We start from the raw sequence: 19,208 nt of genomic DNA on the forward strand, positions 1-19,208 counted from the left end.
TTAAAATAATTTTTATTTGAAAATACATCAAAATAATATATTTTTTATTTTTAAAAAATTATTTTTGATATCAATGCATTAAAATAATTTAAAAATACTAAAAAAATATTAATTTAAAAGAAAAAATTAATTTTAATTTTAAAATAATATTTTTAAAATACAAAGTAAAATATGACTAAGCCTCTCATCTAGCATCGGTTTCAAGTATATAAATGTTTTGCCGTAACAGAATTGGCATGTGGTTAAGGATTACTGCCGTCATCCAACTTTATCCTTGCAGGGCCAAATATAACTTTGGTACGTCTACGATGTATGGCAATATATACACATTTTCATATCAGATAAAGCATGCTGACCTCGATCAGTAGAAATAAAGACTAAAAATTATTAATTTAATACTTTTTTTAACATAACATTTAAAAAGTATGTTTAACTACAAAAACAAACACTACATAATGATTTTGAGCTAATACCATTTGGCGCTTGTCGAAGAATTTGTCCTGGAATATTTAAAGGACTTGCCACTGTGGAGCTCTCACTTGCCAATCTTCTTCATAAATTTGACTGGGAAATGCCATCTGGGACATTGATGATGTGCTCCTCGGTCTTGTTCCTCGCATGAGGGATGCTCTCTGCCTTGTGCCTTAAGGCATTTGTGTGATGGGAAATGTTACATACAGGAATCAAAGCTCATAATTAGATATTTCCTTTTGTTCAATATCAGCTTGTTGATTACTGTAATAAAGAACGCACAGCATAATCCAGGTTTTAAACTATGGTTGAGCCAGCCTGAGAGGCCACCCTTCCAGTAAATTGCTTTATCTAAAATCTTCTGTTAACGACACCCAGAGATTGCAACCAAAAGTGCCATTACGAGTCTCCCAAGAGAGAATTCCGAAAAGGGCAAAATAGGTCGGTACGAAACACCAGCCAAGAGGCCCAAGACCATAGTCTATGACTCTTATGTTAATGCGCGGGCTTATTGGAAGTGGCCATGAAGCTTGGAAGAACCCGTACGATAGATTCCTGGACAGTTCTACTGACTTGAAATGACATGCAGGTGAGCTAACACCATTTGCTCTTCCGCCTAGAGTCCATGGACATAAAGGAACTAGTGGGTGATCAATGAAATATTGGCGTTTCTACTATAAAATTTGAAATACCGAAGACGAATATTTACTTCTATTCGCTCAATTTCAGTTTAGCTATAGTAACTGGAATAAAAAATGGACTCCAATACGATGACCGACCCAGATTTTTATGCATAATGATTCTTGGTAAAACAATTGAAAATTGAAAGCATTGCGGTTTGAGTTTCATCTCAGAAGCCGTTTGGACTTACGGCCAACCGCTTGATGCTTTGGGTGCGGCCAACAGCGGTTGGCTGCATTCCCGAACAAGGGAATCTCACGCTCTCCTTTTACTTGGATTAGAGAACCAGTTGGCCCACTGGAAAGATGTGCAAAAGCTCTGTTTGCAGTGGGAATTTAACTGACCAAGATACTGACTTCGTGCGACAGGACATTCTCTACGAAAGTTCAGACAACAAGTTACCATGGCGAGCTAACAGCACTTCTTTTGGCTGCCCCTCGAGGAATCAGCGATAAACAAAGAGTAATGCACAAACCCAAAAGGTTAGCAGTTGTAGTACTACTGCATTGAACAGCCTTTCCAGAAATGTAAATGGAGACCAACTGAAAGAAATCAATGCTAGAAGTTCCCATATACTAACATCAATAACTCTAGCAATCTGATGAAGAGGAATTTCATTCTATATCAAAAAATTTGATACAAGCTGCCACTGAAATCATACAATTCTCCTAGGCCTCCAAGCCATCAAGAGCCAGCCCATAAAAATTGTTTCCGTGAAGAAAACAGAAAAAATGTGGAGGCAATTGAAGATTGAAAATATAAAGCAATTAAAAATGAACGCAAATTACAGCAGTTAACGTATGCGATGGTACAATTCTCTACATTGAGAGAACAAAATTTCTTATTGGAACCTGGGAATTGTTAGTTATGACTTGCGTGGCCTTCCTCTCTTACCAGTTTTTTCTAGAGAAGAATTTGTGCTTTTATTTGCCGATGGAGGGCGGCCCTGCCCGCGTCCAGTACTCTTTCCAGCAGATGAAGATTTTTTTCCACCTCTACTTTGACCCATACCAGAAACCTTTCCACCACGTCTGCTCTTCTTTTCTGTCTGGCCATTGACTTGATCATCACTGGCGTCACTTTCATCATTGCTATTCTCTTCTTCAGATTCTGATGCATCCTTTGACTTCCTCTTTCTGGAGTTATCAGTAGCTTTAGCAGCTCCCTTTTTCCCACTTTGCTTAACATGGTCTTTACTCCCAGGCTCCCCACTACCTGCAGAATAATAATAAATAAACAGGTCAAATTCAACTTCTCATCACTGATGAGTCATACCCTCATTGGTGTCTTCTGGTATAAGCCTTTTGCTTATCAGAACAAAGAGATCAAAGATGTCTCAATCATTGAGGCAACGTAGAAATTGCCCATAACTATGTTTAGCCCATGGTAAACAAGGCAGAAATCTGGTTGCCAAAACTACTTATGCATGTTTGCTCCTAGCAGATGCAAAGGTATTATTTATTTATTTTGAGAAAGGGGTAGAGGAATTTGCCAATGAGAAAATAAATCAATGAATTGTACATTTAACGTTTAGCATACCTTCATCAGAAGCTTTGCCATCATAGACATCAAGCTGTTAAGACCACAAGTGTTACACATGAGTATTCATGTAATTAGCATAAATCAAACAGCACGCACACGCACACGCACACGTATACACAGATATACACCCACAAACCAACTTTGATAATGCCATATCTAAAGAACCACGTAATATCCAACAAAATACAGAGGGACTTTAAAACGAGTCATTTGTCACTGCCAAGGATTCATGACTGGGAATTCCATGGACAATTCTGAGGATCCATATTTTGAAAGATTTAATATGGATCCTCAGTATTTTGAACATAAGCCTGCAGTGTCAATCACATGAACTGCGTTATCTTCCTAAAAGGAAAATTGCCGACCAACATGAGCAGGGTGTAATTCCATAACATATATCTTGTTTCCACTTTCCACCATTTTTTTTATTTTTTTTTGAGAAAACACCAAAAGTTAACAATAAGTAGACTTTTGTTGCAACCATATAGTTGCTTTATTTTATTGATGACATGAGTATGAGCAAAACAACACCATCAAACAAAAAATAAGAAACCAGCAACTGAACCTAATGGCACAGAAAGAGCACTTGGCTTGCAATCCCAGGAAGACCAATTCTAAACTTATTACCTGATCAAGTCCATCACCAACATTCGTCCTGTCAACTATGACCATGGAATGGCCCGTGCCACATGCAACACTAGAAAGGGAAGAGCTCTCGTTGTTAAGTCCAAACGAACAATTGTAGCATTTATTGTTATCGATGCATAAATTTTAATTAAATAAATATAATAACAATAATACTAGTACTAGTAGCTGCTCACCCAATAACATGCATGCCCTCCAGAATATCTACCTTCTTGGGCACTGCCGAAGACCTGAAGTGCAGAAATAAACAAAAAGTAAAAAGTAAGGATAAAGAAGACCTGACGTGCAGAAATGAACAAGAAGTGAAAAGTAGAGATAAAATAAAGGACTGCAGAAATGCCGAGTGTTAAAAAATACATACTTTTGACCATTAGGGCCATATCCCAGTTCTCCATTCAGAGCATACCCCCAACTTATGCAGGAGTTATCAGCACCAACAAAATGATGCATGTTTCCTGAATCCATGCAACGTAAATTCCAACCACTGTATGCAAAAAGACCCCAAAAATTGGATATTTATTTTTTACTTGCACATTAAAACCATTTTATTGAAGAAATGAAGGAATCTCAAACTTTGTATAAGCCATTAATATCAAATATTCCAATACACAGAGGCAATTCACAAGTTAACCAACATTAGTATCAATAATTATATTATTGTGCAGGCATTGCTAAATCAAACATAATTAGAACACAGAACATCAATGTCTTTACATAATAGCAGAAAAGGATTCATAAGAGAAAGTAGGGCTTCAATGACAAAACAAAACAATTAAACACTACTAAATCAAAAGTGAAAAAGATGACAGTAATATAAAAATGGCATCAGGAAGAACCTTAAATCCATGAGAGGTTTAGGATACATCCAGTCATCACCGGTATTTTTTATTTTGCCCCACATATACAACTGTCCACCTCCTGGAAATTGGAACAGGGTCATATATTTGGAAAGAAAATTTACTAATACAACAAGGCTGAACCAGAGCCAGCCAATGGCTAGTTTGAAAAGCTTGACAGGGTATAAAATTATATTGTAAATCATGTCCTCTGAATAATATATAAACCTAGATATCATCTGGAAGCCATTCTAAAACTTCCCATCTAAGTCATGAATGATATAAACAATGCATCAAGTCATCTGAAAAGCATCTACATTCAACAGTGATGCTCATTGTCATTTCCTAGATCATGAATCCATCTTCTAACTTTGAGAAACTTTGTGAGCACCATATTTTGGGATGGCATTTAGTCTGAATAACAATCATAACCAGGAAGTGATGCAATCCAAGAAAAGAAGAAATTTAGGGCCTTTTTGACAATTCTGTTTCTACTTGTCTGAGGTACGTTATGTTCCACAAATAAAATTGTTGGGTCCTCTAGTTGGTCCAACCTATGGTTTCTAGCATCCCTCAAAAAAAAAATCAGTATAACATGCCAGTCACTAACATATAATACCTGCAGTACAAGCAGAACTCACAGAACCAGCAGAAATAACTGCACCAGGAGGCAAAACATTATGCTTTGTGAAGATGTCCACGCGCCGAGGGACCCACTCATCCTTCTGCTCTCTATGTCCAAGCCTACAAGGCAAAATCATGGAATTACATGAATTTTGAAATAGAAAAGAAGCAAGATACCATGTTACCATGTACAAGATTTCAAAATCTTTAATTTATCCAAGCCCAAAATGCTTCAGTTGTCCACAACAGTATGACTCAAAGAGACCAATGTCAAGCACAGAGTACAAACCTTCCATAACCTCCGAAGCCCCACCTAAACATACCAACAGAAACAATTTGCAAATATAAGTGAATTTTAGATACATGGGAATAAAACAAAGTGTATAAAGTGGATCGAGCAGGAACGTACTTACGTGTAAACATAACCATTTGAATCCACAGCCACTGAATTCCCATAATGAATTGGTCAATCAACAAACAAAAGCATGTCAACGAGGGTGTGATGAAAATTGAGAGGCAGGAGAGAGAATCTGTTAGACAATAACCTGTATGATTTGTTCCACATGCAACTTTCACAATGGTTTCCCCAGCAAGAGAAGCTATCGCTCTAGGGCGAGGTTGGGCTTCATATGCCAGCCTGACTGAACTGTCTTTTGTATTGTACTGCAAGCACCCAAAGTCACATTAAAATCTGTAACTGGAAACAAGTAATGACATGACAAAGTGTAGCTACCTGACAAGCACAAGTTACTTAATTTACAAAGAGATGAACTAGATTCCAGATATTTTGTACACTCCTAAAACATTTAAAAGCCTCAAAAACGACCTACATCAATCAGATGTGCCTCTTAATGTAAAGGACAAGAATAAATATATTTGCAATGCTTGGACTGCTGTGGTGCCATCTCAGAATATGAGAAACTGGACACAGCAAAGTGATTTGAAAAGGCTTAGGATATTCAATAGTAGAAACTGATTGGCAATGCAAACAAGTTGGATGATTTGACATCTAAATTAACTATCAGACGGTACCATGCACCTTTATTATTACCCTGGGTACCCAAGCCTGATGCCAGTACAAATAACATACACAAAAGGGGCCATATAAATCTGTTCTATACTTTATTGTTGCTGTTGAGCTTAGCACACAAAGCCACAGAATGTAGCTGCAACAGTGTATCTAGGATGATTCAACATTAATGAAATGCTCAGAAAATAAAAGAAAGATCTGCTTCAAACGTACCTCTTTGTCCGTTCCATGTCCAAGTTGACCATACTGTGGAAGGCCTGCAGATCTAGATACCAAAAGAACATTGTGCAAATCAGTAAGTAATCTGAGTAAAATGATAACAATTAGCAATGAAGTTGCTCAGCTGTACAACCAAGAAAAATAGAACTCAAACACATCCACAAACCATACAATATAGAAGCTCCTTCAACAGAGGATAGCCACACTGTGAAGTCAGCGCCACAAGCAGTAGTTTTGACATCAGACACAAGACAGCGAACAGGAGATGACTCAATTTCTACAAAGAAGTAGAGCAAAAGAATGAACTAGAAGGTTGATATCTGAAATTGGACACGTCAGGAGACATACAACAAACACTCTACATCCAATTAACATCTTTTAATAAAAACATGCAACTTATATTAACAGCATTCCTTTTTTAAGCTCTTTTTGAAAATGCAACAATCCAAAGCTAGTCAAGAAAAGAAAAAAATATTTCACACCCTTCAATGAGAATATCAGAATGATTTTAAAATGCAAACATCCTATCCAAAGTATCAAACCCTTGAAATTCCATTCAACATGATCTAGAAGATGGATTTACCATTTCTTGCTGAGCCAGAGCCCAGCTGCCCATGTTTATTCCAGCCAAATGCAAGAGATAAACCATCTTCAGTAACCACTACTGAATGGCTCCTACCAGCTCCAGCTCTAATAAGTTTATACCTTCGGAGAAAACCAACAAGGGTTAGTAGAAATATTTATCAACATTTCTTTAGTTAGCAAAACAGAAATTTCTACAATTCTTTCTAGATAAACTCTTCTCACAATAATCACCTAGTTTCAAAACATCAGACCTGATTCATTTTTTATAAAGGAGAAAAAAAATATATTAGAAAGAAGGAAATCCAGGAAGACACAAAACTGCCAACCAGGTCACTAGAGCAAGGTACTCGATTCAGACAAGTTCTGAATTGGTGCAAGGTAGAATGACAAATTTCTTTAAAGAACAACTCTTCTCACAATAATCACCTATTCCCAATCACACAACCTCATTCAGAAGTCACAAAAATGAATCAATGAGTGGGACAGAGATAATTTTCCAGTGACATCTTCCACTGGTCAATATCTTGATAACTTGCTATAGAGTTAAAAATAAAAGTTAAGAAAACTCTTCCAAAATAGCACTAACCATTCCCTCATGCTATAACAGGTTCACACAAATCTTCAAGCCTTTCTTCTAAACTGTAAATTTTACATAAAGAGGTGTATCCTGGTATTTCCCTACGTATGGTAAAAATTATTTTGCATTGACAAACATTCTTAAGAGATTTCTTATTGTGAACCAGGTACAAACACATCATAGAAATGACAAACAAGCATATGACCAGTCTATACACTCATAACAATTTGCATGCTCCCTTGAAAATTACATGTCATCATTTTGACAAAGAAATGCTACAGATCAAGGTCTGGAAGCACTTCCTGCTCGGTGATGTCACATTTTCAGACCAGACCGCACCCAACACCAAAGAAATGAGGACTCAGCCTAAACTTTTCGTTAGAACTCAGAAATTTTCCAATCTCACTCCCAACAAAAAGTCATATCTGCTTCTGTAGTGCCTGGTAACTCTGCCAATGACCATAAAACTCCTAAATATAATTTTATTGATGCTGATCAAACACCTAATCATACGGAAACCTAAGAAATCCATACAAACTTTATCAATTTCAAAGCTCATCCTTTCCCCAGTTACTTCAAATGCAATACAGGTTAGAAGTCCACCTAAAGATCCAAAACAACACTCCTATCTACATGTGTATTACAATAAGCCAATCAAATATAATAGCAATGGCTCCAGCAACTTACTTGGAAAGTTCAGAAACGACTGTTGGTCTATCGCGCTGAATCGTGTCTCCGTGACCTAGTTGCCCCCTCTGTAAACACAAGCTAAGCTCCATTAATTGACTGATATTAACATAGACTAGCTAAATTTACCAAACAGCTTTAGAGATGAGTTGAGTTCGTGCCTCATTGCGTCCCCATGTGTAGCAACGCCCCTCAACATCCAATGCCACACAGTGACACGACGCTACACCAAAAGGTGACGTAATAAAATAACCAATCAGAAGTGCCAATTTAGTTGTGCTATACACGTGTAACTAGGCAATTGGGGAAATGGAACTCACCGGAACCTGAGGCAACGACGCGGATATCGACACCAACAAGAGGACGTAGCCGAGTAGGGGAGACCAAGTTGCCTTCCTGTGCACCTTTCTTGCGACCAACAACACTCCAACAGGAGGCGCCACAGAACAACAGCTCCCCTCCTTTCTCTTCTACCTTCGTCTCCTCTGCAGCCTTCTTCTCAGCTTCAACAGCCGACATTTCCGGCGAGATTGAAAAGAAGCTGGTAGAAAAAAGGCGCAGATCTAACGGTTAGTGTTTTAGATGGAGAGTGGTGAACGGCTGAGATGAAGTAAAATTGGCGGGAAAGAGGGAGTAACGGCTAGTAGGAGAGATCGGGGGCGTCAGGGTTTAGAGATTTTACAGTGAAAGGAGAGCAAGGTAAGAGAACCCTAATTTTCAAAATGGAAACCTGAGAAATTAGAGAATAGAGGAATAAAAAAGGGATTGTTTGGCTCTTCCAGGAAGAGCTACTTTTTATTTATTATTAAAGGAAGTAAAGTATGGTATGGGGGAGACGGTTGGATTTTGTTTCCCTTTGTTTTATACAATTTGTATCTTCTCTCTCTCTCTTTCTTACTCCCGCTATTTTAAAATTTCCCTTATCTTTGTACAAAAAAAAATAAGAGGATAATACTTTTTTTTAATTTTCGATTGCTAATATAATATATTTGAAGTTTATATAATTATTAATTTTAAAATTTATAAAATTAATTAAAATACACATAAATTGATTCAAATACCTATATTAATTAAAAACCTCGGTTCAATTCTATAAATTAAACCATAAATCTATAATTTAAAGGTTGAAAGCATGATGAGTTGATTGGTTATTTTAATGTCTTGATATAAAAAAATTATAATTTTAATATATTTTTAATTAAAAAATATTTTTAAAACATGGTAATATTAAATCTATTCTCTTTGTGGGATAAATTTTATGGTAATTAAGCTGTAATTAATAATATTTTATTGAGATCTATTTTATAAGAATAGATAAATACAAAGATAAACATTACATGAAAATATTCTATTTATTTTTTATGGGTCACAAATTTAATCTTTCTCTATCTATGTATTCTGTAGAGTAAATCTTAATAATTATAGCTTTAGCACGATGAAATTTTATCTTCATGCAGATATTTATTTTTGCACGTGAAAGGTATATGATGTTTATCTTCGTCCGCCACGCAACATGCCCAGTATAGAAGACAGACATTTTTTTCCTGTTTTCCAGAGATAAGACTTAGCTTCTTGTAATAGATGGCAAAGTGCTTGAAATTTCGAGTTCGAGTTAGGGTGTGTATTTTTTATAAGAGCTCGGAATAGCCGGAATTTTACTTGCTCACCTAAACCCATAAAATACACTTTCCAGTGAGTGAGGTTTCCTCAAATAAAAAAAAAATTCTTGTACGTGGAAAATCATCAAGTATGCTGTCCCACGTGGAGAAGAATTTGGTGAGCAGCTTCTAAAAAATGACTATCTTGTGTTTTACAAAGCAAGGGAACTAGTAATTTTATTTCCTTGCTGCGATTTTTTCTCATCCACTTGTCGTTGTTTATTTTTCTCTCTCCTCGCCTTCCTTCATTCATTCTCTAGATAACTATTAACAATTAATTAACATTGACGTTGACAATTAATAAGAAAAATTTAAAGAGAATGGAGTTATACGGTACCTCTCCTTATTCTTGTAATAACTAGTATTTTTTTCTTTTTTCTTAATGTTTTAAAAAATATATATTATCATTTAATATGAAATTTGTTTTTTATTGGATTGTGTCATTCTCAGAAATGGATTATGAGTTTGGCAATTTGACCTGAGTTTTTAAATCACTATAGTTTTTTTTTCTTCTTTGTTTTTTTTAAATCAATGCTTTTTTTTTATTTTATCCTTTAATATTATATTTTTATCGAGTTGTTTCAATCTCATGACGCGGGTCATGAATTTAGCAAGTTAACCCTGTTGATCCAGTTTTTTTAAAAAAAAATTTATTGATTTTATTCTTTAATATTTAGTTGATTTATAATTAAGTTTCATGATTGAATTGTTTTGTTTGCTTTGTATCAGGTCATTTTCTCATGGTTTGAGAATAGTGTTTATTGGGTTAACTCTCGAGTTAACTCATGTTATTTTTTGTCTTTTTTAATTGATTTTTTTTTCAATTTTATCCCTCAGTCAATTAGGAATTGAGTTTCGTACTCCATTTTAATATGTTTTTTACAGCGATATCGTGATCTTATGATCAAGGTCGTAGGTTTTAGTATTTTTAACCCGGTTAAACCGAGTTATTTTTTTCTAATAGATTATCGTGGTTTCGCAACCTAAATCATAGGTCCTGCAATGTTAAATTTGCTTTTTACTGGGTTGCTCTGGTCTGGTAATATGGGCTGCGAGTTTGACGAGTTAACCTGATTGACTTGGTTTTTTTAACTAACTATTTTTCCTGATTTTATCATCTAATATTGTGTTTTGTTTTGGAATTAGGCTTTATTATTTATTTTTGTTTATTTTTTTATCATATTATATGGTCTCGTGATATGAGAATAGTGTTTAACATGTTATCCTAAGCTTACTTGACTTCTTTTTATGTTATTTTTTTAATTAAAACCTTTATAATTTTTATCGTTCAATATTAAATTCGACAAGGTCGATTAAGAACCGAGTTCCATAATTTATTTTGATTAATTCTCAATAAAGTCGTATGAGTCTTGTGACAAGAGTCATGGATTTTGCATATTAATCTGGGTTAAATTAAGTCATTTTAAAATTTTCTTTCAAAGAGGTTATCTCGATCTCATGATCCGGATCATAGGTTTGGCGGATTGACTCAGGATGTTTTTTATATATTTTTTAATTGATCTATTTTTATAATCTCGTCCTTTAATATTAAGTTGACCACGAAATAAAATTCATAATTTGTCTCAACTTGCTTTTTGTACGGTTATCTCGTTTTTATGATCCGGGTTATGAGTTTGATAGGTTAATCCGGGTCATCTTTTTATGTTATTTTTTAATTATTTTTTTATTTTATCATTCAACATTGAGACGACTGAGAACAAACTTCATACTTTGTTTTGATCTACTTTGTATAAGGTTGTTGCAGGTTCGTAACCCAAATCATAAATTTGATTCAAATCAATCAAATATGTTATTGTCTTAATGCTAAAAAAAGATATCATCTTAAAAAACATTAGTCAAATTATATTTTTATAGATCATCCAAGTTACTTTTACCCCGCATAACTAGAGAAAAAAAAAACAAGACAATTATACAATATATTAGAAGGAAATGCTTCATGTCTCATAGTTATTTTTCCTCCCCCCTCTATAATAATTAGATAATTACAATATAGAAAAAATAGACAAAAAAAATTAAAATAAGAGGAAAAAAATAATAAAAAAATATTTTTAATAAGAGAGAATTATTACATTTTTTAAAAAAACCAATATGATTTTCACTTTCTCCTTGTGTCTATTCCACCGAATAAAAATTTCCATCACCCAAACCAAACACAGCGTTAGTGTAACCATATAAATAGCCCATTTGCTTGACCCAATCCAGGCACCGAAGAAGGCCATGAAATTAAAGCCACGGGCTTCCAGTTACCGAACAAAACTTCGGATCCAATCAGAAGCAACGACACAAAATTTACGGCTCTATTTAATAATGTCCCTGATTCCTTGTCGAGGAAAACCCTCGTCAAAACCCTCTATAAAAGGACACCGATGAAAAGCCTAGCACAAAAACGCCGTCATCCTCCTATTTTCTTATACGTTTTGTTTTCAGCAGATCTCTTTGTTTCTCCAATCTGAAGAGGCAAACAGCGAATCAATATGAATTGTTGAATGCCCAGTCTCTTATTTGGTTTTTTTACGATTTAGATTCACGAGGAGGAAGATCTGAAGTTCTCTTTCTGCTTTTATCTCCAAATCTCATTTTTTATTTTTTGTGGGTTCACTGTGCTGTCAGCCTATGATGACAAACTTGAGTTTCACTGAAAGCAAGTCAATGAATTTGCATAAATGTTGAAATTCATGAACTAGGACGGTCTGAGGCTTGAATATTTTCACAGTTTTTTTCCCCTCTATTTTCACGATTTTGTTTGAAAACTAAATATTGGGCTCTGGACCTACAGGTCTCGTGTATGACGAGAAACATAAAAAAATTACAGTTATCCCTGGCTGATGCATCTGTGCTGATTATCGTTGACTCTGACACAAACTGTAGAGTTCTTTTCAAGCCTTTATACATATAAAGTTGTTTTGATCCAAAAGTGTACTTGATTAACAATAATCAAGTGTTAGCTGGGGCAAGATTAATTTTATGATTGCTTTAGTTTTACATTAATTAACAGATTAATAAGAGCTAGTTATCGTGTTTCTTTCTTTTTCCATAAATCTTGCCTTCCAATGCTCTGACCTTGCAAAGACACTGTTAATGAATTTAATTTGTATTATGCGGGGAATCTGTTTGAAACCAAGAAGACCAAATCTTGTAGAATGTATTTGTGTTTGAGGAAGTTTTTATTGTTTTAGTTAAAAAAAGAAGTATAGTTTTATAAATTGTTGTTTTTTTAAAGTATTTTTTATTTAAAAATATATGAAAATAATTTTTTTTTATTTTTTTAAAAATTATTTTTGATATTAGTATATTAAAATAATATGAAAATATTAAAAATATATCAATTTAAAGTAAAGAAAAAAAATAAATTTAAATTTTTTTAAAAGCACTTTTAAAATACAAAAAAGATATGAAATTCAGTTTAAAAATATATAAAAACTGTATTTCAATCTCAATTTTTTAATAAATCTTGTAGTATAAAATAGAGTTTGGTTTATTACCCAACATCTTATTATATTTGTTTCACCATAAATATAAAAAAAACCAGTGAAAAATAAATGTAGCCTAAGGCTTAAAAATCCCAATCCTTAATTTGGCTCATGGAACATGGCAACAACATCTGAAAATTTCCTTTGAAAAGTTTGCAATAACGATGTCTGCCGAAGTCGAGGCATCTTGAGTTTCAAGTCTCGACCTTTGGGATGGATGCCTGTAGTCTAAATTGTCCATGATGATAAACCTTCTATCCTCCATGCTAAACCTCCACAAATAACTTGACAATCGACGCCTTTTCCTTGGCAAAGAATCCCAGTTGCTTACTGTAAAGCAACAACCTCATCGCGCAGGAATAAGATGTGACATGCAAGAGTGTAACTTAATCACTAGTTTGGGTAGTTTGGGCGCTATAAATTCTAGAATTATTAGAGACTCTGATTATTAATTTCAGAATCAATTAAAATACATATAAGTTGATGGAACACCCATTATTATTAAAAAAATGAAAAAGATAAAAAAAGATGTGACATGTCCAAGAAAAAAACAGTAGTAGCAGATAACACCACACCATCTGATAACCGAGCAGAAAATGAATTCCATGACTCCTAGAACTCACTGTTCTATTGAATCATCAAACAAACATCTCAGAAGATCAGTTAATCAACCGTATACCATTTCAAAAAATTTGGAATGCCTAAAATAACAGATTCTATTATAACTTAATACTTGTATTCATAAGAGTACAACACCACTTTGCAAAAGACCCTTGACATATAACTAGAGTTACGAGGATAACTGCCATAAATACATCCCCACCTCACGACAAGACTCTGTAGGAAAGAGAAATGCGGTGTGTCTCACTTGCATGATAACCTACTTTATGGCTGTTATCTAATCATTATTTTCCCACAGCAGATAAAAAAAAAATTGAGTATACATACAGCTAAGGAACACTACATGACGTTTCCATGTTCATCCATTGATTCGCAGATTTCTTCATCTATTTAATTGTTATGTAGCGATTAGTTCCATGCTTGGCCCAATGATCCTTGAGATCAACTGGACTTGACAGATCCTGGCCTTCAGCTGCAAGTCGGCTAAGCAGTTTGCTAAAAGCACTCCCACTCATTTTTCGCCCACCAACACGAGCATGCCGCTTGTTGGGCACTGCAGGCAGAGGATACATTGACAAGGCAGTTGTGCAGCATGAAGACTGCCATCCACCATTTCCCCATTTATAGCACTGCCTAAAGAATCCAGTGCAGGAGCACACTGGTGCTGGCATGGTTGTTTCATCAAAAGCAACCTGGTTCAACCCCAGGTCTTGACCCTTCCAATCAGACTTGGATGCTGCCAGCTGTTTGTTTAGACCATCACCTCCACCATTCATATCCTCCCCATTCTTCCACTCATTTGACTTTCCAAACATGTTGTTCAAGTCCTCGCTCTCCCTCTTAACCTTCATTGGTGATTTTGAGGTCTTTTTATTAGATGGGGTTGACTTAGTATCCTTTGGTCGTTTACCCCGACATGGCTTTGCAGACTCAGAAGCAACCGGTGATATTGGCACAGCATCACTTGTCTGCATTTCCCTAGTACCATATGCACCTTCATTCATGTGTGGCAGATGAATATGCTGCTGCTGGTGATGCATGTGCTTCACCCCACGCGAGTTATGGTATCCTGGTGGACTAGATGACGTGTTAGCACTTGCAAAGGAGTTCTCTCGATATTGCAGAGTTGCAATAGCATTGTCTCGCTCCAGTAGGGCATTATTTCGCTCAGCAATTGCTGAGTCTCGCTGCAGGAATGCCACGTCTCTCTCTGCAATAGCTGCCTTCTTTTCTGAAAGGGCCATATTTCTCTCATGAATGGCAGCATCTCTTTCAGCCATGATGGCCATGATCTGTTTCATGGATGGCTGTGGTTGCATCAGCCACTGCAATGACAGCAGAAAGAATAACAATAGTAAGAACTGGCAATTGTATGGAAATATCAGAAACTACATACTCTACGATTGAATTCAACCAATGTTATCATTTAGTTTTTAATTGTCATTGTCAGCAGAAAGTTGCTTTAAGATACCTGGCCCTGAGCTGTTTTATATTGATCTGCTTTGTGCCTGCCATTTTCACGATGAACACCATCATCCATGTCAGCTCCACAGGTGGCAATAATTGCAGATAACAAATAAAAACCCAAGTGTACATGCAGTGCTCAGTCAATTGAGCATTGAACACTTATCCAGGCTACAAATCCTGTATCTCGAAGGAGGAAAAATAATTGAGACTGTTTATACGGCATATTGCATGAAAAAAGAATGGGGCAAGACAGTTCTTATGCTAATATCGAGAATAAGAAGGAAAGTGCCACAATTACCATCTGAAATTCAAATCACAAGTAAAAACTCTTTCCCTTACAAAAGCTTCCTGCATAAGAAACAAATTATAGATCCAGATCAACAGAACAGAAATTCAACCTTTCAACAAAGGTACAATTCTAACTATAGTATAAGAACAGCATTCTTCAATCTTGATTGCATACCAAAGATAAAAAGAATAGGCAAGACCAGCAGAGTTTATTCAGATACATATGCGTGCTTATAAAACAGCTACAAATGCAGAATTGGAAAGTCATACATTCACGGTTACAGCCTTACACAATGATATATATATATATATATATATATATATATATATATATATATATTAATTTTAAACTTGTTGGATTAAATGCTGTTGTTGGCGTGTTAGCGAATGAGAGAGGCCAGAGCGTTTTTTGAAGTGGTTCTTATCGACAGCATGGATGCAAGTAGGGGTAAAATAGTGGTTCCTAACAGTGACATTCAAGAACAACTTAAGCATACTTATAAGCATAATTGCAAACATATACAACAATACTGAGAATTAAAACAGAAAGAAGCAAACAAGTTCTTGTGCAGTGCATGTATTGTTGAAAATTGTTTAAGGAAAAAAGCTTGCCACCATGTTTAACATGCGCAATGTGAATTGTTGCATAATGCTTAATAAGTCCAAGTTCTTTCATAATGTGCTACGGTAAGTGATAAAATGTCTACAAGCAAGGATTCACTAGCTAAAGACAGCAAACACAAAGTTATAATTCCCAATTCAGACCATGATTGGCAAAGCTAAAATCCAAACCCCACCCAGCACAGGCACTGGTCTTTGCATTCCAAAATATAGTTTCTTCCTACTTCTGAATAGCAAGGACTGGGGATGTGGTGCTATCTCATATTCAAATGCTTATCATGGAAAACAGACAAGACCAAGTGACAAGCATTCAGAAGAAATGTCCAATACCCTACCAGATGATTCTAAATCATCACAAGCACCTACTCACAGAGAACATTGTAACTAAAGCTCATTACTAAAGACCGGGTTTCCAAACACAAATTAGCAATTGGACTCCTGATTATCTCCAGAAACTGATTCAATCTTGCCTCTGGTCAAACACCAAACATAATTCTAATTACATAATGCTAATATGCAGCTAACAGGTCAAAACATTGAATCAATCCTTAGCAAAAAATCTAAAATCAAATGCCACTAAATCCATCTCCACTAACCATCACTCCTACACTAAACACAAAAAAAATCCAAGAAATTAAAACCCACCAAGCCCTTTTAAAAACGCACAGCTTTACACTTAAACTCGATCAAAACCCAAAATCAAACAAAATGAACACAAAAACAAGCTGCAATAGCAACAAAAACGCAACAATAATCCACTTGAAGCACCGAGAACCACAAATGTCAGTGACAAAAAAAAGGCAGGCAAAAGCGACAAAGACTGATCGGATAGTAAAGAAAGCAAACAACAGAGAGAGGAAACTAAACATGTAAGGGAATCTATGCTTACTTGAAGAGTCAATACAGGAAGAGAGACTGAAAACCCTAAGTGGGCAAGAAGAAGTCAAATCCGTGGAAGGAACAGTGGGAGAAGAGAAGGATTTTTTGCTATTTTTTTTAATGAGTGCGTAGTTTTTACCTGTCCGTCTTGTCTTAATACGTTTATTTATTTATTTATTTTTATTCTTTTTTCAATTCTATACATTCTAGCGGTATTTTTCTTAGAAAAAAAATTACAGTTTTCCTGTATTCCAAAATGTTTTTTAAAAAATTTAAAAATATTTTATTTTATTTTTTAAATTATTTTAATTTATTAATATTAAAAATAATTTTTTTAAATAAAAAATTATTATTTTAAAATATTTATGAATAAAAAATATTTTAAAAAATAATTATTATTACACTTTCAAGCAACATTTTATTACCAAGATGGAACGATCGCTGGTTCATGTTTGATGAGGCCAATGTAATGTTTAAAGATATTTGAAGAGTTTGTTTTGTATTGTTTAAAATATTTTTTTTAAAAAAATGTATTAAAATAATATTATTTTATTTTTAAAAATTTAATTTTAAAATCAACATATCAAAATAAAAATAAATAAAAAATAATTTAAAACAAATAAAAAATATTTAAAATTTTTAAAAATCATTTTTAAAAAGCAAAAATAAATGGGCTTGAAATTTGTTTGCGGTTTTTTTTTACAATTTTTTCCCCAGTTTCATCTACAACTGAATGATGAAAATTTATTTTCAAATTTATTTACAAGCACCTGGATAAATAGATCTTCACTGCAAACTAAGCATAAATGTTATATACATATAAAAACTGATGGTAGAGAATCGAATTGATCATATGATTGTATGCACATGGTGTGAAGAATCAAAGTTATCGAACTTAATCCAAGACATACTAGATCCAAAGCTCGAGCCCATGGTTATAAATTAACTTATTTATTAAAATAATATTATTTTATTTATTTAAAAAATAACATTATCTTGAATTTTTCTTTTTAAAAAATTCAAATTTAGTTTTAACCAAGTTGATGAAGTGAATTGAATCAATTATAGATTAATTTTTTTAAAAAAATCTCAACTCAAGTTGAGTTTAATATTTATAAAATTACAGAGCCGTGTTTTATAACAGCTTGAGTATCACTAGTTAGAACCGAAGTGCCACTTAAGGATAAATTTCTAATTTTTTTATGCTAGATATTTTTTTTCCCTTAGAAAATTATGGTTAGAATTTAAATCCTTTACTATTGATAAACAAGTATCTTCCGAGCATGGTAATGAGCTGGAAGTTGACGGGCTGCCCACTGATTTGTGATTTCTGTCTTCAATTCACATAGTAGTAATTTTTTTTTTTAAATTAACGTGGGTGTCCGAAATAGTTTAGGTGTATATCGACTAATCTTATGAACTCTAAAATTAATAATTATATAAGAATCCAATCACCCTAAATTTTATAAAACTCAAACTAATAACAATTAAAGAATAAATTCAGGACTGTAACAGTTAAATTATACGCCTGTAATTTGCTAGAAATCTCTCTCTCTCTCTCGGTGGCTGTCTGCAAGGGACGAATGCAGGATAGTTATTTTTTATTATACACGGGAATGAAGTTTCTTTGCTTCACCCTTCATGATAACATTAAATAAAACAGCCAAGCCGAAGACACACCATACCTTTGCTGCTCAAGTTATTGTCGTTAAACTCAAGAAACGTACACAGCACCTGCCTGAAGCAGAGAAAAGAGAGGTGGGAGTGGGGCAACAAACCAGCTGTTAATTACCCCCCTACCCTTCACTGAAATTGCTAAGAAATCAGCTACTTAATTTGTAACCAGAAGTTAATACAAAGTGAAAAAACCTAATGGGAATAATGCAAGCAAGTAGTAACTGTCCATTCGACTCTGCTTGGGCTTTAGGAGATGTTTTATTCAGAGTTTTTAAAAATTTTATTTTTTATTTAAAATCATCATCATCATCATTATTATTATTATTATTTAAATAGTTTTAATAGAATGACGTTAAAAATAAAAATATTACTCAAATATATTTTTTAAAAATAATAAAATATTATTATAATATATTTCAAAGCAATTGGTATAACACCCTTTATTATCAACAACATTAAACACTATTAAAATAATGTTTAGAAACACAATTTAAACTATATTTTTTAAAAAATATTTTTTTATTAATTTTAATATATTAATATTAAAAATATTTTTTAAAAAATATTATTCTAATTAATTTAAAAATAAAAAATACTTTGATAAACATC

General features: G+C 34.1%; 2 protein-coding genes and 3 non-coding genes across 6 annotated transcripts; 3 read left to right on the plus strand and 2 right to left on the minus strand.

Annotated features, from left to right (window-relative positions):
- Positions 1 to 1,751: 1,751 nt before the first annotated feature.
- LOC133693544 (uncharacterized) lies at positions 1,752 to 8,737 on the minus strand. Its single transcript, XM_062114775.1, has 16 exons — positions 8,218 to 8,737; positions 8,059 to 8,120; positions 7,898 to 7,965; positions 6,632 to 6,753; positions 6,220 to 6,325; positions 6,043 to 6,094; positions 5,345 to 5,462; positions 5,213 to 5,243; positions 5,089 to 5,112; positions 4,795 to 4,919; positions 4,176 to 4,257; positions 3,701 to 3,823; positions 3,516 to 3,569; positions 3,322 to 3,391; positions 2,692 to 2,725; positions 1,752 to 2,367 (listed from the first exon to the last, which is right to left on the minus strand). Exons 1-16 carry the CDS (start codon positions 8,414 to 8,416, stop codon positions 2,018 to 2,020), a joined length of 1,620 nt encoding a protein of 539 aa, XP_061970759.1. The 5' UTR covers positions 8,417 to 8,737; the 3' UTR covers positions 1,752 to 2,017.
- A 3,308-nt stretch (positions 8,738 to 12,045) lies between these two features.
- LOC133695503 (small nucleolar RNA snoR64a) lies at positions 12,046 to 12,123 on the plus strand. Its single transcript, XR_009842456.1, has one exon. It is a non-coding gene; the product is annotated as a small nucleolar RNA snoR64a (small nucleolar RNA).
- A 62-nt stretch (positions 12,124 to 12,185) lies between these two features.
- Positions 12,186 to 12,273, plus strand: LOC133695504 (small nucleolar RNA snoR20a). The gene has a single exon (XR_009842457.1). It is a non-coding gene; the product is annotated as a small nucleolar RNA snoR20a (small nucleolar RNA).
- An 80-nt stretch (positions 12,274 to 12,353) lies between these two features.
- On the plus strand, positions 12,354 to 12,439 carry LOC133695562 (small nucleolar RNA R38). The gene has a single exon (XR_009842502.1). It is a non-coding gene; the product is annotated as a small nucleolar RNA R38 (small nucleolar RNA).
- Positions 12,440 to 13,744: 1,305 nt separating this feature from the next.
- Positions 13,745 to 17,085, minus strand: LOC133695191 (protein BASIC PENTACYSTEINE6-like). Of its 2 annotated transcripts, none has more exons than XM_062117057.1 (4): positions 16,933 to 17,085; positions 15,433 to 15,482; positions 15,139 to 15,175; positions 13,745 to 14,992 (listed from the first exon to the last, which is right to left on the minus strand). In XM_062117057.1, exon 4 carries the CDS (start codon positions 14,984 to 14,986, stop codon positions 14,054 to 14,056), a length of 933 nt encoding a protein of 310 aa, XP_061973041.1. In that variant the 5' UTR covers positions 14,987 to 14,992; positions 15,139 to 15,175; positions 15,433 to 15,482; positions 16,933 to 17,085; the 3' UTR covers positions 13,745 to 14,053. The 2 variants fall into 2 exon arrangements, with proteins under 2 accessions (XP_061973041.1, XP_061973040.1); XM_062117056.1 differs by having other exon boundaries at positions 15,139 to 15,311.
- Between the last annotated feature and the right edge of the window lie 2,123 nt (positions 17,086 to 19,208).

Source organism: Populus nigra, chromosome 5 (assembly GCF_951802175.1).
Source record: "Populus nigra chromosome 5, ddPopNigr1.1, whole genome shotgun sequence".
Classification (NCBI taxonomy): Eukaryota; Viridiplantae; Streptophyta; class Magnoliopsida; order Malpighiales; family Salicaceae; genus Populus; species Populus nigra.